Here is a 17,797-nt window from a genome sequence, read left to right on the forward strand (position 1 = left end):
CGACTCACGAGCGATTATTATTGCGTTTCGGGTATAGACCAGCGTACGCACGTCGTCGACGGCCGTGCGCGCGGAACAAAGGAAAACAGTAAACACACACAGAGCGTGTACCGAGTGTGTGTGCGTGTACCACCACCGCCTCCCTGCCAACCCGCCGACCCGATAGCCATCCAAACGCCACCGCTGTTATTATCACACGCGCGCGGAACAAAAACAATAATAAAAAACATATGATTTGACCGCCGCCCGACGGCCCGAGGCCAATCCGATCAAAACATCCGCGGTGCGCGCGCACCTTCCTACACCGCATTATATTCCTTACAACAATATTACTAGGTACAACTATGAACTACATGATACCTACATTACATGAGTACTGTTTTCTGTTTTCTGTGCAAGTTATATTTTATATTACACTATATGTACACCGAGTGACGAGTACAGGCGAAACGTCAATCGTCGATAGTAACGATGTGGCGACCGGTCGCTGAATTAAACTAATAATTTTCCTCGTCGTCGCAGGAAGGTAATATCGTGAAATGTGAATTGTAGGTACCAAGTATTAAGTAAGGTTGAGATTTCAATACACTTTGCAATGTTTTCCAAATCTAGCTGCCCGAAGATCGTTTCAAAACATAAGCATTTAATAATGTATTTGTAATGAATAGAAATAAGATGTTTTTTTTATTTTTTATTTATTTTGACATTTTAAGATAATTTTTCAGAATACTTTAGGTTTATAGAAGTATTTGAATCCAAAATTTGAATTTGAAAATTATTTTTAAGTTTATTATCATTTGATTTTACATGATTTTTATATATAGGTACATTAAAAAAACTATAACTATGTACAACAGGTAAATAACTTTCAGGTAGGAACGTTCTTAACTGTGTTTGAACGTAGGTGATTTTTTGATATTTTCATTTTCAATCGAGGTATGAACATTTTTTAATTTGTGATATTTCACATACTCGTATCTTGCTTTAAAACAAAAATGTCAAAAATTCGCCAAAACTTAAACACAGATAATGTTTTCAGCTAAAAGTTTGATAGTAGGTCAATTCACTCTAATATCAAAACTAACAGGTAATAGGGCATTATTGAAACTAGTGCACCAAAATTGTCTATGTCGTAGGTACGTGTGTAAACCGGGGATAACAAATTCGTGGGTAGCGTCCTCTTAATGATTGACTGAGACTTTTCGACGTGAACTGGTTTTTTTTCACGTGGACGACATGTCCATTGTCCGTTTACCACAATTTCTTCTGGTACTAAGCATTTTATGTTTAAACCGGATCCAATGATTTTTAAAGTATATAGAAAATTATGCAATACAATATTTATATACTTACACATTATATACATTACCAGAATAAAAGACTACCATTATATCTATGCTCATTTATACACGGAAACTGGGTCCAAAATGTTTTTATCTCTACCACTAAACATCATCCATTGTGAGGCCATATAATTTCGATAGGTAGGTTAGGTTACTTAACCTTCCAATAATTATTTTTTTTTTCATTTCATTAAATTATTTAGTGGGTATAGTTATTAGTACCTAGTTGTAACACTTTATTTATTTTTTATCAAAAAAATAGTTGTTTTATAATAAAATTATTTATTAATTATTATAGGTACTACTAAATAAGTACCTACCAGATTATCCGTGTTTGATCTATATTATGTGGCTACATAATATAGGTATTTATCATAGAATTCCATAATATAAGTTAGTGATTCATTAATTTATATTTTGTAAATGTTGTATTTTTATTTTTTAGCTTGTTTTCCTGAAACTTTTGTTGGTTACTTCGGGTCGTGGTTGTTCGGTAGCTTTTTAGTAAATCTATATACTTGGTGCAGTTGCTCCAATCTCCCGACCAACATGCACTATCGTTTTTTGCACTCTAGTGCACTATATATTATACATATAGCCATATAGTTAATATTTATCAATACGTATATACCTAACCAATACAATAGTACATCGTACATTAATAATCATATTTCATCAGCCCGGAAATCGGTTATAATATTTATAGTACGCGAGTACAGAGTATTCAGTACGTACACGATTTACAGTAATCGGCGCCCGCGGCGTACCTAATACTTATAACTAGTTATAACCACCGATTTTCGATAAATCTTTTAAGTCTTAATAGACCACATGATCTCTGTCTATATTATCTATGGGAATGGGAACGCGTTACGAGACATAATAATGTACAAATGGGCAGTTTTCGTAAGAATTCTGAAACACGGTTTTCAAAAACACAATTTTTATACAAAATGCGTATTTTTGTCTAGAGTGTTTAGACTAAACTTTCGTAATAAAAATACATTGTTAATAATATCAATACAATTTATATTTTATACGTTAAAATGAGTTTGGTCATATGCAACAATAATGAGTAATAAGTAAGTATATCATAATTGTAGGTATTTACTTAATTAGATTATAATATGCTTATATGCCCCATCTTTTAATAATTCCTATATTATACATTTTTAACTATGATAATATATTAATATTACCTACCTCTATACATTTATTGTTCAAAGACAACGGTTATTGATTTAAGTGAGATACTGGTTTGCGTTTACGGTGAATATTACTGTACAGTACACACGTATACACACTGCACGGTATGTGCAAATGCAAAAGTACGTTTGGTCGATGGGGGAGAAACGTTTACTTACTCTGTGCGCAAGTCCACTGTTGCATCCTAATAGTGGATGTTATTACTTATTTGGTACTTCAGTATTTGTGGTACTTTTTGATGTTTGGAAGTTTGATTTCTATAGGCACTATCAGTTTTAATAACTGTCACGATTTTAGTCTGTTTACACATCATACAAAAATATATATATATTACAAGTAGTACTGTCGAGTTTTGAGTGTTGACTGTAGTAGGTAGGTATATTTATATATAAATGTCTGTTATGATATTATTTATTATAACGGTTGTTTTTTCTCGTTATAAGAAGGGGTTGTGTAGTCGATTTTTTCAACTGTAAATTATACGTATACAAAATTGGTTTCCCTGCACACAACCCAGATGAAAAATAATCAAAGTAAAGCCGTCATTAGGAAAACTCTCAACAAATATTATAATAATGATTAATTAAGCATAATAATATATGTATAGGTACATAAAATAACGGAACTTGGTAGTCCGTATACAGGTGCGGCGGTGACGGTGGTATGTACTTAAATGGCTAAATACTTATAAATTCTAATAGATCAGGTATTCAGGTGAATGGGTGAAAGAAGTTTGGTGCGGAACAGCCCGAACTCCAGAACAGGTGTTATTGTTGATCGGATGAACGAGTGATAGTCACCGATGATGGATCAGTTGGCGGTGGGGGAATAGGACAACTTACTTATTGTTCAATCATTCGAAATTTCAATGTTATCGTCATCATCATTATAATAATATTATTACACGTCATAGTGTCATACTATTCAGAAAATCCGTTCACGTCCAACGGCTCCCGTTCTACGCGCTTTGTGTTTTTTTTGTCGTCATTAAATATTATTATATTATAGTCGTTGATTATTATACTTATTTGGTTTTCATTTTCAGGGTCGTTCAATAAGACGGAAACACGATTTTTCGTCGTTGCCCATTGTTTCAGAACTGTAGGTACCACTACTTACTATAAATTATAATACCTATAGTGATGTAACTATACTTTATTATTATATATGTGTTATGTGTATTTATTTACTACTACTGTATATATAGCATATTGCATATAGTGTTTAATATAATAATATTATAACTATTATTAGTTTATATTGTGTGTTTACGTATAATAATATGCATATTACGATAATATAGGTACCTCTTACTTATTATAGTAGGTTATACCTATTTACATGTTATCTCGCTTATCTATAACCTATACACAATATTATACTGTATACTGATTAAGATTCACTAGTTCACTACATAATGAATTGTACTATCATTGGTGATGATGGGGGGGGGGAAATCCCCCGCTAGGCTCGCGAATGCTCAATTAGCCCCTCCCCCCCGAATGTTTTTTTATGATGATTGATAAGCTATTTAACTATTGAGTATCGATGAACGATTATGGTTAATATTTATATTGATATAGGTTATATAAGTATAAAACTAAATCAAATAATGGTCATGAACTTCAATCATTTAAAATCGTTTCAACGTCCGCCTTATACATCGGACTATCCACAATACCGAAAAGGAGTTGTAAAATAGTGTTTGATATTATTTAAATATTGGTTGAAAGAGATTGGAAAATAATGAAAGTTGTTTGTGATTTTTTTAATACACTAAGTTTATTCATAAAAAAGCAAATTTAAAATATAATACATGCAAAGAAATGCATCTTTGTTTAATGATATTATAAATATTTGTACGTACTTAATGAAAAAAATAGTATTTAAATCAATAATAATAAATTTTATTTATAAAAAAAATTAATAAAATACAAAAATTAGATTGGTTTTTGATGATAATTTATGACGACCCCCTCTCCAAGCATGAGCAAACCATCCATGTGTGTTAAAAATATTAGCCCCCATAAAATTTCAATGAATTTCCTCTTATGCGTAGGCACGATGCATATTTATAAACGTAAACTACACCATATTGACATCATATTATAACTCGTAGTTTTTTATGATAATAACATTATGCGTAAATACGCGTTATCTTATGAAATTCATATCGCAAACCAACTAACTTATGTATGTGTTTAGTATTTACTATTGTTATATAAGTTTATTTTATGCATAAATATTGTAGTTATTGTACGACGGACCTCGGTGTGTACCTAATCACGGACGTACTGCAATGGCTCTCGTTTATTTTGCGATGCAGGATGCTAATGATAAAAATTCGACAATAATAAAAATAACGAGTAAAATATTATCTATGTGTTATGCGTACATAATAATATAGTGTATTTATACTCATATACTTCGTGATTACATCGCGTCGGGTCGTTATAGATGTAAAACACGAATAATAATTGCTGCGTACTGCGCCGACTATTCAATTTCAATGTAGACAATAGTTATTAGCAAATAGCAATATTTAAGTAGTGTGAATTGATCGATATTTTTATCATGAATATAATACTGATTTATGACTAAATGATTTCTCATCGGGCAATTTCCTTATTTTATTGTAATTCAAAAACCAATAACTGCATATAGTTACTTGAAATTTTCTCAAAATGTTTATTTTGTTATTTTCTTAACATTTTCAAAATATTTTTGACATTTATTTTAGCTTTTTATAAATCATAGATATTTTCAGTTTCTAATTAGTTAAGTTTTTTAGGCTATAAATATCGATAGAAAAATTTCGTTTTGTGTAAGTCGTTTAAAAATATTAAAGATATACGTTGGAAAGATTTTTTTTTATAAACATTTTAAGTTAACATTTTGACATTGCGTGGATAAAATTTTTTGTTTATTTACATGAACATACAAATTTTGAATTTTTTTAAATACATTGACTTTTATTATATACCTACCTAGTATAATATAATGTATTTATTTTTATATATTTATATTCGGCGAATTGGGAATGTATAAATAAATAGTCAGTGATCTGGGTTGTCGGCAAATTGGGTTTCGGTGAAGTGGGAAGATACGAAGTGGAAAAGTAAAGTAAATAGGGTTTTAAAGTGGAAATTCCCAAAAGTGCGGGGTTTTAAACTGGAAATCGACGAAAGTGCTAGACATATCCCCGGCACAACCAGACATTGAAATTTGTACCACGGACCATGGTCCTTACAAAACATTAACTTTTGGTTATCTCAGTGTCTTTTTATAATTAATAGCCTATCCTTGCATGACGTGAAAACATTTTTTTTTCATGACATTGTTTTCGTAGAATAGTCTTGTTGTTGCATAGCTGATCCCTGCATTACCTTTGCTGTGACTGTGATCAATTTCGAGAGAAGGAGACGGACAATTAGAACTTAAAACTTAATATTAGGTACACTTTGTCTTAATATCGATATTTGTAAATTGTTGTACATTCTCAAACCCTATAGGTATGAGTTACCTAAATAAATCGAAAATGATATGTTGTTTTTTTAAATACATAATCATTTGTGGATTTTCGTTATTTTTATTAAGTGCTATTAAACAAAAAAAATTAATTACTTTTGTAACTTTATATACTTACAGTGATATATTTTAATAACTATATTCGTAGACTAGAATATTTTGTTATTTTGGTAGTTCGTGGGTACTTATTGGTAGGTAATTAAAATAAAAGTACTATAGATTTTGGCCTATAGGTATACGACTCGGATTTAGGCCCGTTTCGCCGAATTATAATTAAATACAATTTTGTTTCGTTGTATGTTAAAAAAAAAGTTATAAATAAAATTTTAATTTTATTTGTATCGTCAGGTTATGTATAAATGTATAATATATAGGTTAGGTTAGGTAAAATCAAAAGTTTTTTTTTTATTCAAGATGAAAGTGGTATATGATCGCGTCTAGATATTCCATAATTGTTATTTGTCCATTTCCAAGTCTGAATTAAAATTTAAAACATAATTGTAGGAATTAATATATTATAATTGTATAGGTAATAAATTAACTCTTATTTACTGCTCTTTTGCAATTTTTAGTCTGTCTTCCAACGTTTTGTACTTTTTTCTTATTTTTGGAGCTCGACTACATTTTTTTTGAGACAGAATATCAAGCTCAAAATTTTGCTACTGGTTTTTAGTTCTTTGATCAAAATAAAAATGTTTGGATGTGGTCGACTTATAGTCCTGTTAAGTGCTGCATGCCAACCTTCGAGGTGATTAATTGTCCTCGTATGGTCTGTTTCGTAGTGGTTCCATATGCTACGATTAAATATACAGACATCGGTATCCAAATATGTTTCTACGAAGTAACTCATCAGTCTATTCAAACCTAAATAATTTATTTATATAAATTAAAAGAAAGAGTAAACAATTGTACTGAATATATATATTAAATATTACCTTCATGTTCAGGCGCTTGGGCATGAATTTCTATCCAACAATAATCTATTTGGTCTTTTGGTACTAAAGCAAGGCTACAAATACGGCGGACCGTTTTTTTTATCTCGCCATTTTGATTGCAATCATGAATAAGCCCTAAATATTGAACCTTCCGCCAAATCGCTTGACCCAAATGGAATAAACATCCTTTTATAGATGTTTCATAGCCAAAAGTTTCTCTAATAGAAACAATCATACCAATTTCAAAATCAATTAGAAATGTTTTTGGGTTAAATACTAATCCATTCCTTAGAGCTGCTCCTTTTATTACCATAAACATTCTCGAATAAGTTGCTGTACTTTTGTTCGATAGCAATGCATACACCTTAAAATGAAATGAAATGAAATAATTATTATTTACTAAAATATCATATTAATTTACTTTTATAATTATCAATGGTATCATTATTCCTACGACATAACTGTGCAATGTATAAATTTGGATAAATAACTGAGGTGCTGCTTTAAATGTCCCATCCATAAAATTGTAATATTCATTATTTTCATTAGATCTGTCAATTCTGTGTATATAATTATTCACTACTAACAGCGGGTGTCCACGGTTTGAGTTAATTTTATACCAAGACATATTAATTATTAAAAAACAAAACTTATTTGACACGAGTGGAAAAGGGGACTGCAAACTAAAGATCGTGACTGTGCGTAAACCCATCATTATATGTTATATGTGTAATATTTGTAGATTATTATTGTCACTTTATCAGCGATAAGATTACGGAACGATGTTTCCGCGACGATGTCACCTGAAATAGCTTACTTCCCGTTTTTATAATATATCGATTTTCTTCAAAAGCGTAGGAAACACATGTAAAGAGAATAAAGTTGTGTTTAACTTGTAGTGCATATTTACTAAAAAAAATAAATATGAATGTAAATATATTATAATATAAATATATATATATTGTTCGGTACGTATCATAATCATTGTATCGATAGTAAAAAATAAGATAGAGGCTCTATTCGGCGATCATATCGCACGGGTTCAAATATTTTCAGTACCTATATACGTAACGAGCGTATTCGGTCGTCTTTTCTAAATGTGCACAATATTGTTTTGTGATTCAAAGCACTTGGTTTCACACTGCGTAACATATATGATAAATATAACATATTTACTCAAGCTCTGATGAGTAAAAACCAGGGGTTTTCGGCAAAATGGGATTAGGAAAAATAGGATTCGGCCAAATGGGATTTATTATCAATCCATATAAAACTGGTTTTTTTGTCAGGTGCGTTTCGCCAGCACTGCCACTTTCGAATTTTAATATCTAACATCGACAGTATTATGTACTTTTTTTTGTACAATTTTGTACAGCTAAAATAAAATTTTGTACACCCCCCCAAACACGACCAAAACCATTTTTCCTATGCGCGTGCTGGAGAAACGTTTCCCCAGCACTGCCAATGTCGAATATCTGAAAAATTCAATTTTAAACTGTACAGTATTATGTACTTTTTTTTGTACAATTTTGTACAACTAAAATTATATTTTGTACACCCACCCAAACACGACCAAAACCGTTTTTCCTATGCGCATACTATTATGTTCTATACTTGTGTATATTTTAATTGAATGATGACAACAATAAAATTAATCAGTGTCAACCGTTTGAATCAACTGATACGACTGTTAAAAAAAATATTAATTTTTATTTTTGTGAAAGATAATCTATAACCATCTATTATTAAATAACATGGTTTAAAATGTTCGAACAAGCTTCAGGGGTTTTTCTATTTTGTATTAATGATATTTGCATTCAGCCACCATAAACTATGGAAAGATGTAGTACGGGGAAGACTAATTTTAATAACAACAGGCACAATATTTAATTTACTGATATTATTTGGTTATTATTAACATTTTGTCCCCTTTTTTTTGTCATATACTATATAGGACATTGATAATACGCACAGTATAAAATGTGATGACTTTCATTAAACGCATAGTTCGTAATAATATTATGTCTATGATAAAAAGCATATTTTTTATATGACTACAATAGTTACTCGTAGATATATAAATGAGCACTAAGCTNTAAAATGTTCGAACAAGCTTCAGGGGTTTTTCTATTTTGTATTAATGATATTTGCATTCAGCCACCATAAACTATGGAAAGATGTAGTACGGGGAAGACTAATTTTAATAACAACAGGCACAATATTTAATTTACTGATATTATTTGGTTATTATTAACATTTTGTCCCCTTTTTTTTGTCATATACTATATAGGACATTGATAATACGCACAGTATAAAATGTGATGACTTTCATTAAACGCATAGTTCGTAATAATATTATGTCTATGATAAAAAGCATATTTTTTATATGACTACAATAGTTACTCGTAGATATATAAATGAGCACTAAGCAGTAAGCTTACCTATGTATTATACTGCATTACAATATGCATGGGTAATACAATTTTAGACAGTTTTAATAACTACAGGTAATTGATTTGAAAAATGGAAAAACTGTTTTGTCATTCAATTAAAATACACACAAGTATAGAACATAATAGTATGCGCATAGGAAAAACGGTTTTGGTCGTGTTTGGGTGGGTGTACAAAATTTTATTTTAGTTGTACAAAATTTTACAAAAAAAGTACATAATACTGTACAGTTTAAAATTGAATTTTTCAGATATTCGACATTGGCAGTGCTGGGGAAACGTTTCTCCAGCACGCGCATAAGAAAAACGGTTTTGGTCGTGTTTGGGGGGGTGTACAAAATTTTATTTTAGTTGCACAAAATTGTACAAAAAAAAGTACATAATACTGTCGATGTTTGATATTAAAATTTGAAAGTGGCAGTGCTGGCGAAACGCACCTTTTTTGTCGGCAAAGTGGGATTCGGCGAAACGGGATGATACCACGACTCGTACATACGTACGGAATTTATAAATAATAAGTGCTTATAAGTTGTAGGTACTCTTTATATAGACTATAAGTAGGTACAGCTATTGTGCCTACTCAAACTTAGTACTCATATCTTATTATTATTTTCTATATATAGTTACAACTTACAAGTGTATTATGAAGTTGTTTTCGACGTCTTTCAAAATGTTTTTTTTTTTGAGGAATGGAATTTATAACCAACAAGTTACAAGTAACAATAGTAACATTACCAATTAACAATAAAATATTATCTGCCTACACTTCATATAGGTACATTTAACACACTTAAGATAGGTAGCTTTATATATGAAGATTTTTTAACTTATTAATTACGACTTGTTCGTCACGACGTATAATCGTGGTACACTGATACCGTAGTGCTTATTAATTATTATTTATTATAATAAGTAATAGGTACATTACTATTTCTATTTATAAAAGCCTATATTATGTGTAGCCGTATCGGTTCTAAGGTAACTATTCTTTGTTTCATTTTGATTTATTTTATAATCGTTTAACTGTATACGTACATGTGAAATTGAGTTTTGCCTGTTACAGGCTTACAGCTAATCTTTAAAACCACTGGATCGATTTCGATAACAGTTATATCAATATAGATCTGTCGAGACTCGAGGAATATCATTATGTCATAAGTACTATGCTTCTTTTTATCCCGATTCCTGAAATTCAACCACTATATAAGATATAGCTCACAAATGAATTTTGACTTTAAAAAAAGAAAAAATTGAATTTTTTTGTTTTTTTCTTGGGCCTATGGTTACACGGGAAAAATGTACTTATTAATTATTATTATTTGATTTGGTTGTCAAGCTCAAAAAAGTCCACTTACCATGTATTATGCAAATACCAAATCGAGTGGTTTTTAAAAAAATGTGTAGATCACACTTCACTATTGGAGTCTACGGAGGAACAAAGCAGGTTACAAGCATAGCTAGGTGTATTTATATGTATTGTAAATAAATACACCTTGAAGTATATTTCATATAGATTAAACTGAGTACTGACCAACTCCGCTGGATGGAAATATTCAAATATAGGAATATATATAGAAATATAGTATACGTGGCGCCATCTATCTTCTTTATACAGCGACTTTTTTTAAACAATTGTTTACTGCATAACCACTTATTATTTATTACTTATTAGGTGTGAGCGGTGTAAGTAAGTAACAATACGATTATAATCTTATTACATTTACTAATATATAATCAATGGTAATACTTTTCAAATTAATCAGTCAAAATATGAAAAATGTTATTAATCATCAAATTAATCGATTCATAAAGTAAACATATTTTTATCAGTAATAGTCAGACACGGATCCAGAGCAAAGATCTAGGGGGGGGGGGGGTTACACAATGTTTTGCTAATGTAAGATTACAATATTGGAATCACTGTCCACAATGAACTAATATAGTACTATCCTATAATGATACGTATAATAATATATTATATTATCAGACATATACATTATGTAATTTGAAATATAGTAATATTTGCAGGATCTGTAGAATAATTAAAACAATTTAGGAAATAATATGTCCAAGGAGGGGGGGGGGGGCTGGGCCGTCTCTGGTAATGCTATGTACTACAACGTGCAATCAGACAAAACATTTCAGATTTTAAAATAAAATGGCCAATAGAGTACGAAAATTGGCAGTTTATGTACACGATTCGGTTAGTAAATCTTTGTTCAATTTTCAAATAGATTTCAAGCAGATACTTTCAGAATTCAGGTGTGATGCGATGAACTAAGGGAGAAAAACGGACTTTTCGTCTTTAGAATCAAGTTACGAATTCTGAATTTGTGGTTACGAACGGCTACGCATTGGTTACTAACTAATGATATAAATTTTTGTGGACAATTCGGACATAGGGATGGTAGGGTAGTGTACCTACATTTATGTTAACATTTTTTGTAGACATGATATTTTACTTTTATTTTTCCATGTTTGTGTTGCGGTCTGTGCCGAGTGGATTGAACACATGTCACACGTGTGTATTACGTGGATACAATGTATCAAGATACCTATTGTTTAGATCATTTAGGCCATAGACGTATTGAATGTAGTGTAGGTAATTGTTTATTTATCATTTACACACCTGAATAATTTCACGAAATGTTTTTGTGAACTGTGTTAATATTTTGTCATTGATAGTCAGATAATAAAAGAGTTTTGTAAGCATTACCTACTATGTAATGGAATTATAAGAAAAAACGTTCAAAGCAATATTTCATTATTTTTTATTTATTTTGTAACATCAGTTGTGTATTGTATAATTGAACTTTTATAAACGATCCCAATCATGGTTCGTTGTAGTAATTACATTATTATATATGTGGTGTCTATTATACTTTGTATTACATTAATTTGTGAAGGTAATTATAATCTAATATATTGGTATTATACATATTATTTAAATATAATGTTTATTTACTTTGCCATATGTAGTTTACGATCATGTGAGAATAATAAACATTAACGTAATCTACATTCATGTAGGTAGTGTTAAATCTTAAATGAGTAATATGAATGTTCATACACACATTAAGAGTCTAGGCAGATACTTTCAGAGTATTCTTTGATATTAAGCATAACTTATTCGGAAAAGATTTTCATTTTTTAACTGGAAATTGTATAAGCCACATTATACTTGAACGTTGATGATAAGTAATCGTCTTCTGTTGAAGTGCATTAATCATAAATTAAAAATCAAAATCACAAACTTCTCAAAATTCTCAAACCTAAAATAATCTAACATTCTCGAACGTAGAACGAGTAGTTTATGAGTTATAACTTATAAGCTACTCGTCCTAAATTCGATTTTTACTTATCGAAATATTCAGGAAAATATTCTGGTTGGAATATGAAATTAAACTGTATGTTGCTATTCAAAAGAGTAAAAACTTAAAAATGTCGAGGTAAACAATATATGAAAATAAGTATTTGTATTTTAAAAAAATCATGTAGTGTATAGATTTTAAATAAAAATGTTCATTATTAATACAAAACCAATATATACGCCTGAATGTGCGAAATGAAATTTGTCAGTATTTATTACGCCCTTAATATAGTTATTACAGGAAAAATATGTACCTGCTTGGAGGTATTTGGATAAAAGCTGTAGTAGTGTAGTTGGTATATACAATAGTTAAGAACATATTCATTATTATACTATATTAAAATATATTAGTAAATACAGCCGCAATAGTGATATTAATATATGGTTCACCGGTTAACACTCAAAACCATCGCCCACTTATGTATTAAAAAATGTTGTGTCAAATTTAAGGATATTATTGCTAGCAAAATGCACTAATAATGAACATTATTTTTAGAGTATTTTTGGATCTGTTTTAGGGCATTTAAATCCGGGTAATGGTTTTCACTAATAAAAATGAACTAAATTATCCTTATTTATAGGAGAAAATACAACGGACCAGCAACCCCCAAAAAGTAAGTATTCATATCTTAGTAAATATCTGTAGAAAAATGTTGTACTCTTGCAGTCAAAAACCTTAATTTTGATCAAAAACATTTTATTCTTATAGGTTGTTTATGGCCGAGTAAGAAGCATCACCTACATTTGCATTATAACACATTATAGGATAATATTTAAACCTATTGAAGTGTATTACAAGTCATCCTTCATAAATAATAAATATAATATTAGCATTATGAACTTTTATTTTAATATCATTCATCAACTATTTATACATCAGTGATCAGTCGTAAAATTGGGTGGAAAATAGTTTTATTGAAGTATAAAATAAAGTGATGTTGTCCTGGTTACAATTGGTCACAAGAATCATGGCTTAAATATACAAGGTTATTGCACATAGCCAAATTTTTATCAAATAAAAATAATAATACAGCGTAAGGGTACGGTCCATATCATAGCATACAGGGCCGGCTCTAGCTTTTTCAGCGACCAGTGCAAGAATTATTTCGGCGCCCTTTGCCCTCTTTTTAAACATTAAACAGGAAAAATTATGGGATTAGTCAAATTCAAAAAAAATAGACTTCCTTAGTTTTATTATTATTTATTATTGTATAGTAATTATCAATATAAAACATACTTTATTATTATTAAAAAACTTTGTTACAGAGGTACTAAATATATCCAAAAAATCTAAAGAAAGTTAACTTTTCTCGCTTTTTTATCAGCAAATACTTTAATTAGTTCTGAGAAGTCTAAATTTTGAGCAATAACATTTTCAATACTTAGTGTAGCTAGGGATGTCAATGTGCCTTGTGAAATAGTTGACCTTAGGTAGGTTTTTATTAACTTAAGTTTGGAGAAACTTCTTTCTCCGCTTGCGACTGTGACCGGTATGGTAAACAAAATTCTTAATGCAATCCATATATTGGGGTATAAATCCTCTAATTGATTTTTTTAAATTAAGTTAAGTACATCGAGGGGTGAATTGCAATCATTGATTTTGGTGAAGAGTTGTATGCTAATTAATTCGTCGCAAAGAAAAACTGCTTCAATATCACTTTCTAACCCATCAGTCAAAGCTATTTGGAGATCAGCGCAGTATTTTAGTAATTCATCCTTTTCAAAGCTAGATATTTTACTGAAATTATAAAGAAATCCCCAAATGTCTGTATGTTTTAATAACATATCAAATCTTTCTTTAATGGATGAAATAGCAGTGTCTAGTAAAGGATTAAAAAATTCAACTTCAAATTTTTTTTTTGGAGAAGTTATAGGCTCATCTCTACACTCATACTGGAACTGTCGTTTTTTGTATCTTAATCTTTTGGAATCTATAAATTCTGGCTCAGAACCAAGTTCGGAAGCTAATTCAGAAGAAGTGGAAATAGCTTTTTCAAAACCAGTAACTTTGTAATCTTTTAAAAAGTTATAACACCCTTCGATCAACTTAACTGAATTACAGACATCAAAATTTGATTTTTGCATAGATTTACTGACGACATTAATTTGAAATAATATATCATACCAGACGACTAAAGAAACTAGAAAACTAAAATCTTTTATCTGATTAGATAATGTGAAGGCTTCGTGAGAAGTAATAGGATCATGTCTTTCTTCCTTTTCAGAAAGACTAATTAGAGCATCATACATATCACCAATTTGATATCTTACTGCTTTAAAGCTACTAACTTTTGCTTCCCAACGAGTATCACTTAATCGTTTTAAAGTAAAATTTTTCAGATGGTCCACTAAGAGCTGCCAACGTTTTACTGATGCGGAGAAAAGATTATATAGTCTTCCTAATACTCCAAATAGAGTGACGGATTTTGTCGATGATTTTGCTGCGTCACATAATACTAAATTGAGGCTGTGACAACCACAAGGCATATAAAATGCCAATGGGTTTTTGTTAATAATCAGCTTTTGGACACCAGAATGTCTGCCCTTCATATTAGCGCCATTGTCATAGCCTTGTCCCCTGCAGTTTTTCAGTTTGAGATTATATATATTTAATAAATTTAAAATACTTTCAGACAGCCCTTCTCCAGTTGAATCGTTTATAGGAGTGAATTGAACAAAATGTTCACTTATATCTACATTTTCTTTAGATAAATCGACAAATCTGATAGTCAAAGACAATTGCTCTATGTGGTTTACATCAGGAGTGCAATCAGCTATGATAGAATAATATTTAGCTTTGTGGGCTTTGGATATGATTGTAGCAGTGACTTTGTCTGCCATTATTTGAATCAGTTCATTTAAAATATTTTTTCCACAATAATGGTCCTTAATTTCATTTTTTAAAATTCGAGTTACATGATCTTGCATTATAGGATCAAACTTGGCAAACAATTGAATAAGACCAAGATATTTCCCATTATTTGGACTGTAAAGTTTATCAGAAACTCCGCGGAAAGCTATGTTATTTTCTGCCAAGTATAAGGCAATGTTCATTAAGCGTGTTAAAACTTGATTCCAGCGCTCAGATTCTTTTTGAATTAGTAACTGTTCCAAGTGATCAATTGATTTTCCACTTTTAAGTCTTAATTCAGTTTCTATCCACTTAGTATAAGATAAAATATGATTACTACAGGTTTCATGAGATTTTAAGGTGGATGATAAATGAACCCAATCATTGAAGCCCGTATTTGCCAGAGAAGATCTTGATCCTTGGTGAAAACATAAACAACAAAAACAATATACTCTATCTGAACTTTCGGAATATATGAGCCAACGCCGAGGAATAAGTTCATTATTTGGGAGTGTACGAGAATAATGAATACTTGAAAAATGTCGATCTTTATCATCCTTTGGATATTGTTTTAAAAACACTTGTCTAGGGCCATACGAAATTATTAAATCTTTTAGTTTAGAACTTATAACTTTAGGCCATAAAGCTGGATCATGATCATATATATTTTTTTTTAATTGATCCTGAGCCCGGCAACTGTGGCCATTAGCTATTAGTAGGTACTGTAGGTTTTTGTATTGATGGTTTGTAGGTTTTTGGAACGGTAGGGGGAACACGTGTGTGTTTGTTTTGGCAGAATTTCGAATGGGGCACCCGTAGGTTTCTGCCATGCCCCGGGGGTGGGGGATGGCAGCACTTGCTCTCCGGTCACCGCGACTTGTCCGGAGAAAAATGCCGCCCGGTGGCCGAGGATCGAACCGCGACCGGCTGCGTCGCAGCGGAAGAGTCAGACCACTCGGTCACCTCGTCCCCCTCATATATATTATTATCGATCGTAACAGGAGAATTTTGAACTAAATGTGATTCTTTATTTATGTCATTGTTTGCAGTATCAGGAATAATTGTTTTATTAATGTTATTAAGAACAAAATTACTCGTAATTTTGATAGAATCACATTGATTGTTGGAAATTTTATCCGATTCAATCTGGGTATTTTCACTATTAGATCCTATTGAAGCCGAGGTGGATGGTGAACTATGAAACTCATTACTTTCAGATAATGTGCTATTAAAATGCTTCTGAAGATTCATTGACTTTTTATTTCGTTCAAATTCGATTTCTTTGGCAGCTTTTCTTTTTTTATATTCTGCTCCAGAGGGTTTTTTTTTTAATCCAGACATTTTTATTTTATGTTTGATTATCAATAAATCGAAACTGTTAAAGAAAATAATTTTATTTATTAGAAAATTATCATGAAAAATGAACATAACACAATTTATAATATATATAATATGTATAAATAATTAAATATAAAAAAATATATAAAAAAATTATGACTTTGGCCCTATAGTGAAACCTTATAAACAGCTTGAGGTACAAGAAATTACCATTTTCATAATTGTAGTAGTAATTCTAATTCTAATAATTATTTAGTAATTATAGTATATAATTCGTAACTATAGTATACATTTCATAAAATTAAATGATTATAAGTTATAACAAACTATAACACAATAAGAAAAATATTTTTTTTTGATTCCAAAATGGCAAAATTATAAAATAAACGTGAGTACATATTTTAACCACAACTTTATTATTATTCAAACAATTATGATTATACGATATTTGCAAGTAGATACTGCAATAAGTGCCGATAACGATTCAGTGAATTGAAAAATAGAAAACAAAAAAAACTATAATACATCTAATACATATCCCACGCAAAACCATTTACAATTTTAAATACATAATAAATATTACGTTTAATTAAGTTTTAAAGCTTACCTATTGTAAATTGTAATTGTAGACTGCAACTAACAAGTGTCCACCTCAACAGTCAAAATGAAAAGAACAAAGAAAATAAGAAATTCAAAAATGATTTTACGTAGGTACATGCGAATACGATTCATAATAAATTATCGTTATCGAGTCGGTCCGCTTATCTAATCGCTCA

General features: G+C 30.3%; 2 protein-coding genes and 1 long non-coding RNA gene across 4 annotated transcripts; 1 reads left to right on the plus strand and 2 right to left on the minus strand.

Annotated features, from left to right (window-relative positions):
* Nucleotides 1-6,426: 6,426 nt before the first annotated feature.
* LOC111042691 lies at nucleotides 6,427-17,789 on the minus strand. 2 transcript variants are annotated; one of them, XM_022327381.1, is made up of 4 exons: nucleotides 10,818-11,324; nucleotides 10,498-10,647; nucleotides 7,013-7,376; nucleotides 6,427-6,941 (listed from the first exon to the last, which is right to left on the minus strand). In XM_022327381.1, exons 3-4 carry the CDS (start codon nucleotides 7,329-7,331, stop codon nucleotides 6,679-6,681), a joined length of 582 nt encoding a protein of 193 aa, XP_022183073.1. In that variant the 5' UTR covers nucleotides 7,332-7,376; nucleotides 10,498-10,647; nucleotides 10,818-11,324; the 3' UTR covers nucleotides 6,427-6,678. The 2 variants fall into 2 exon arrangements, with proteins under 2 accessions (XP_022183073.1, XP_022183074.1); XM_022327382.1 differs by lacking the exons at nucleotides 10,498-10,647; nucleotides 10,818-11,324 and adding an exon at nucleotides 17,629-17,789.
* LOC111042692 lies at nucleotides 11,556-13,910 on the plus strand. Its single transcript, XR_002605494.1, has 3 exons — nucleotides 11,556-12,368; nucleotides 13,351-13,446; nucleotides 13,542-13,910. It is a non-coding gene; the product is annotated as an uncharacterized LOC111042692 (long non-coding RNA).
* LOC111042690 lies at nucleotides 13,909-17,015 on the minus strand. Its single transcript, XM_022327380.1, is given in 2 exon segments — nucleotides 13,909-16,350; nucleotides 16,667-17,015. Coding segments are annotated over 2 exon segments (2,496 nt in total). The 5' UTR covers nucleotides 16,935-17,015; the 3' UTR covers nucleotides 13,909-14,122.
* Nucleotides 17,790-17,797: the final 8 nt, after the last annotated feature.

The sequence above is a fragment of the Myzus persicae genome, unplaced genomic scaffold (genome assembly GCF_001856785.1).
Source record: "Myzus persicae strain clone G006 unplaced genomic scaffold, MPER_G0061.0, whole genome shotgun sequence".
Taxonomy (NCBI): domain Eukaryota; kingdom Metazoa; phylum Arthropoda; class Insecta; order Hemiptera; family Aphididae; genus Myzus; species Myzus persicae.

Coding starts and splice junctions, on each gene's coding strand:
- LOC111042691 (XM_022327382.1), bottom strand. CDS start 7,331: ATGTTTATGGTAATAAAAGGAGCAGCTCTAAGGAATGGATTAGTATTT. Junction 6,942..7,012: donor CCAAGCGCCTGAACATGAAG/GTAATATTTAAT, acceptor TAAATTATTTAG/GTTTGAATAGACTGATGAGT.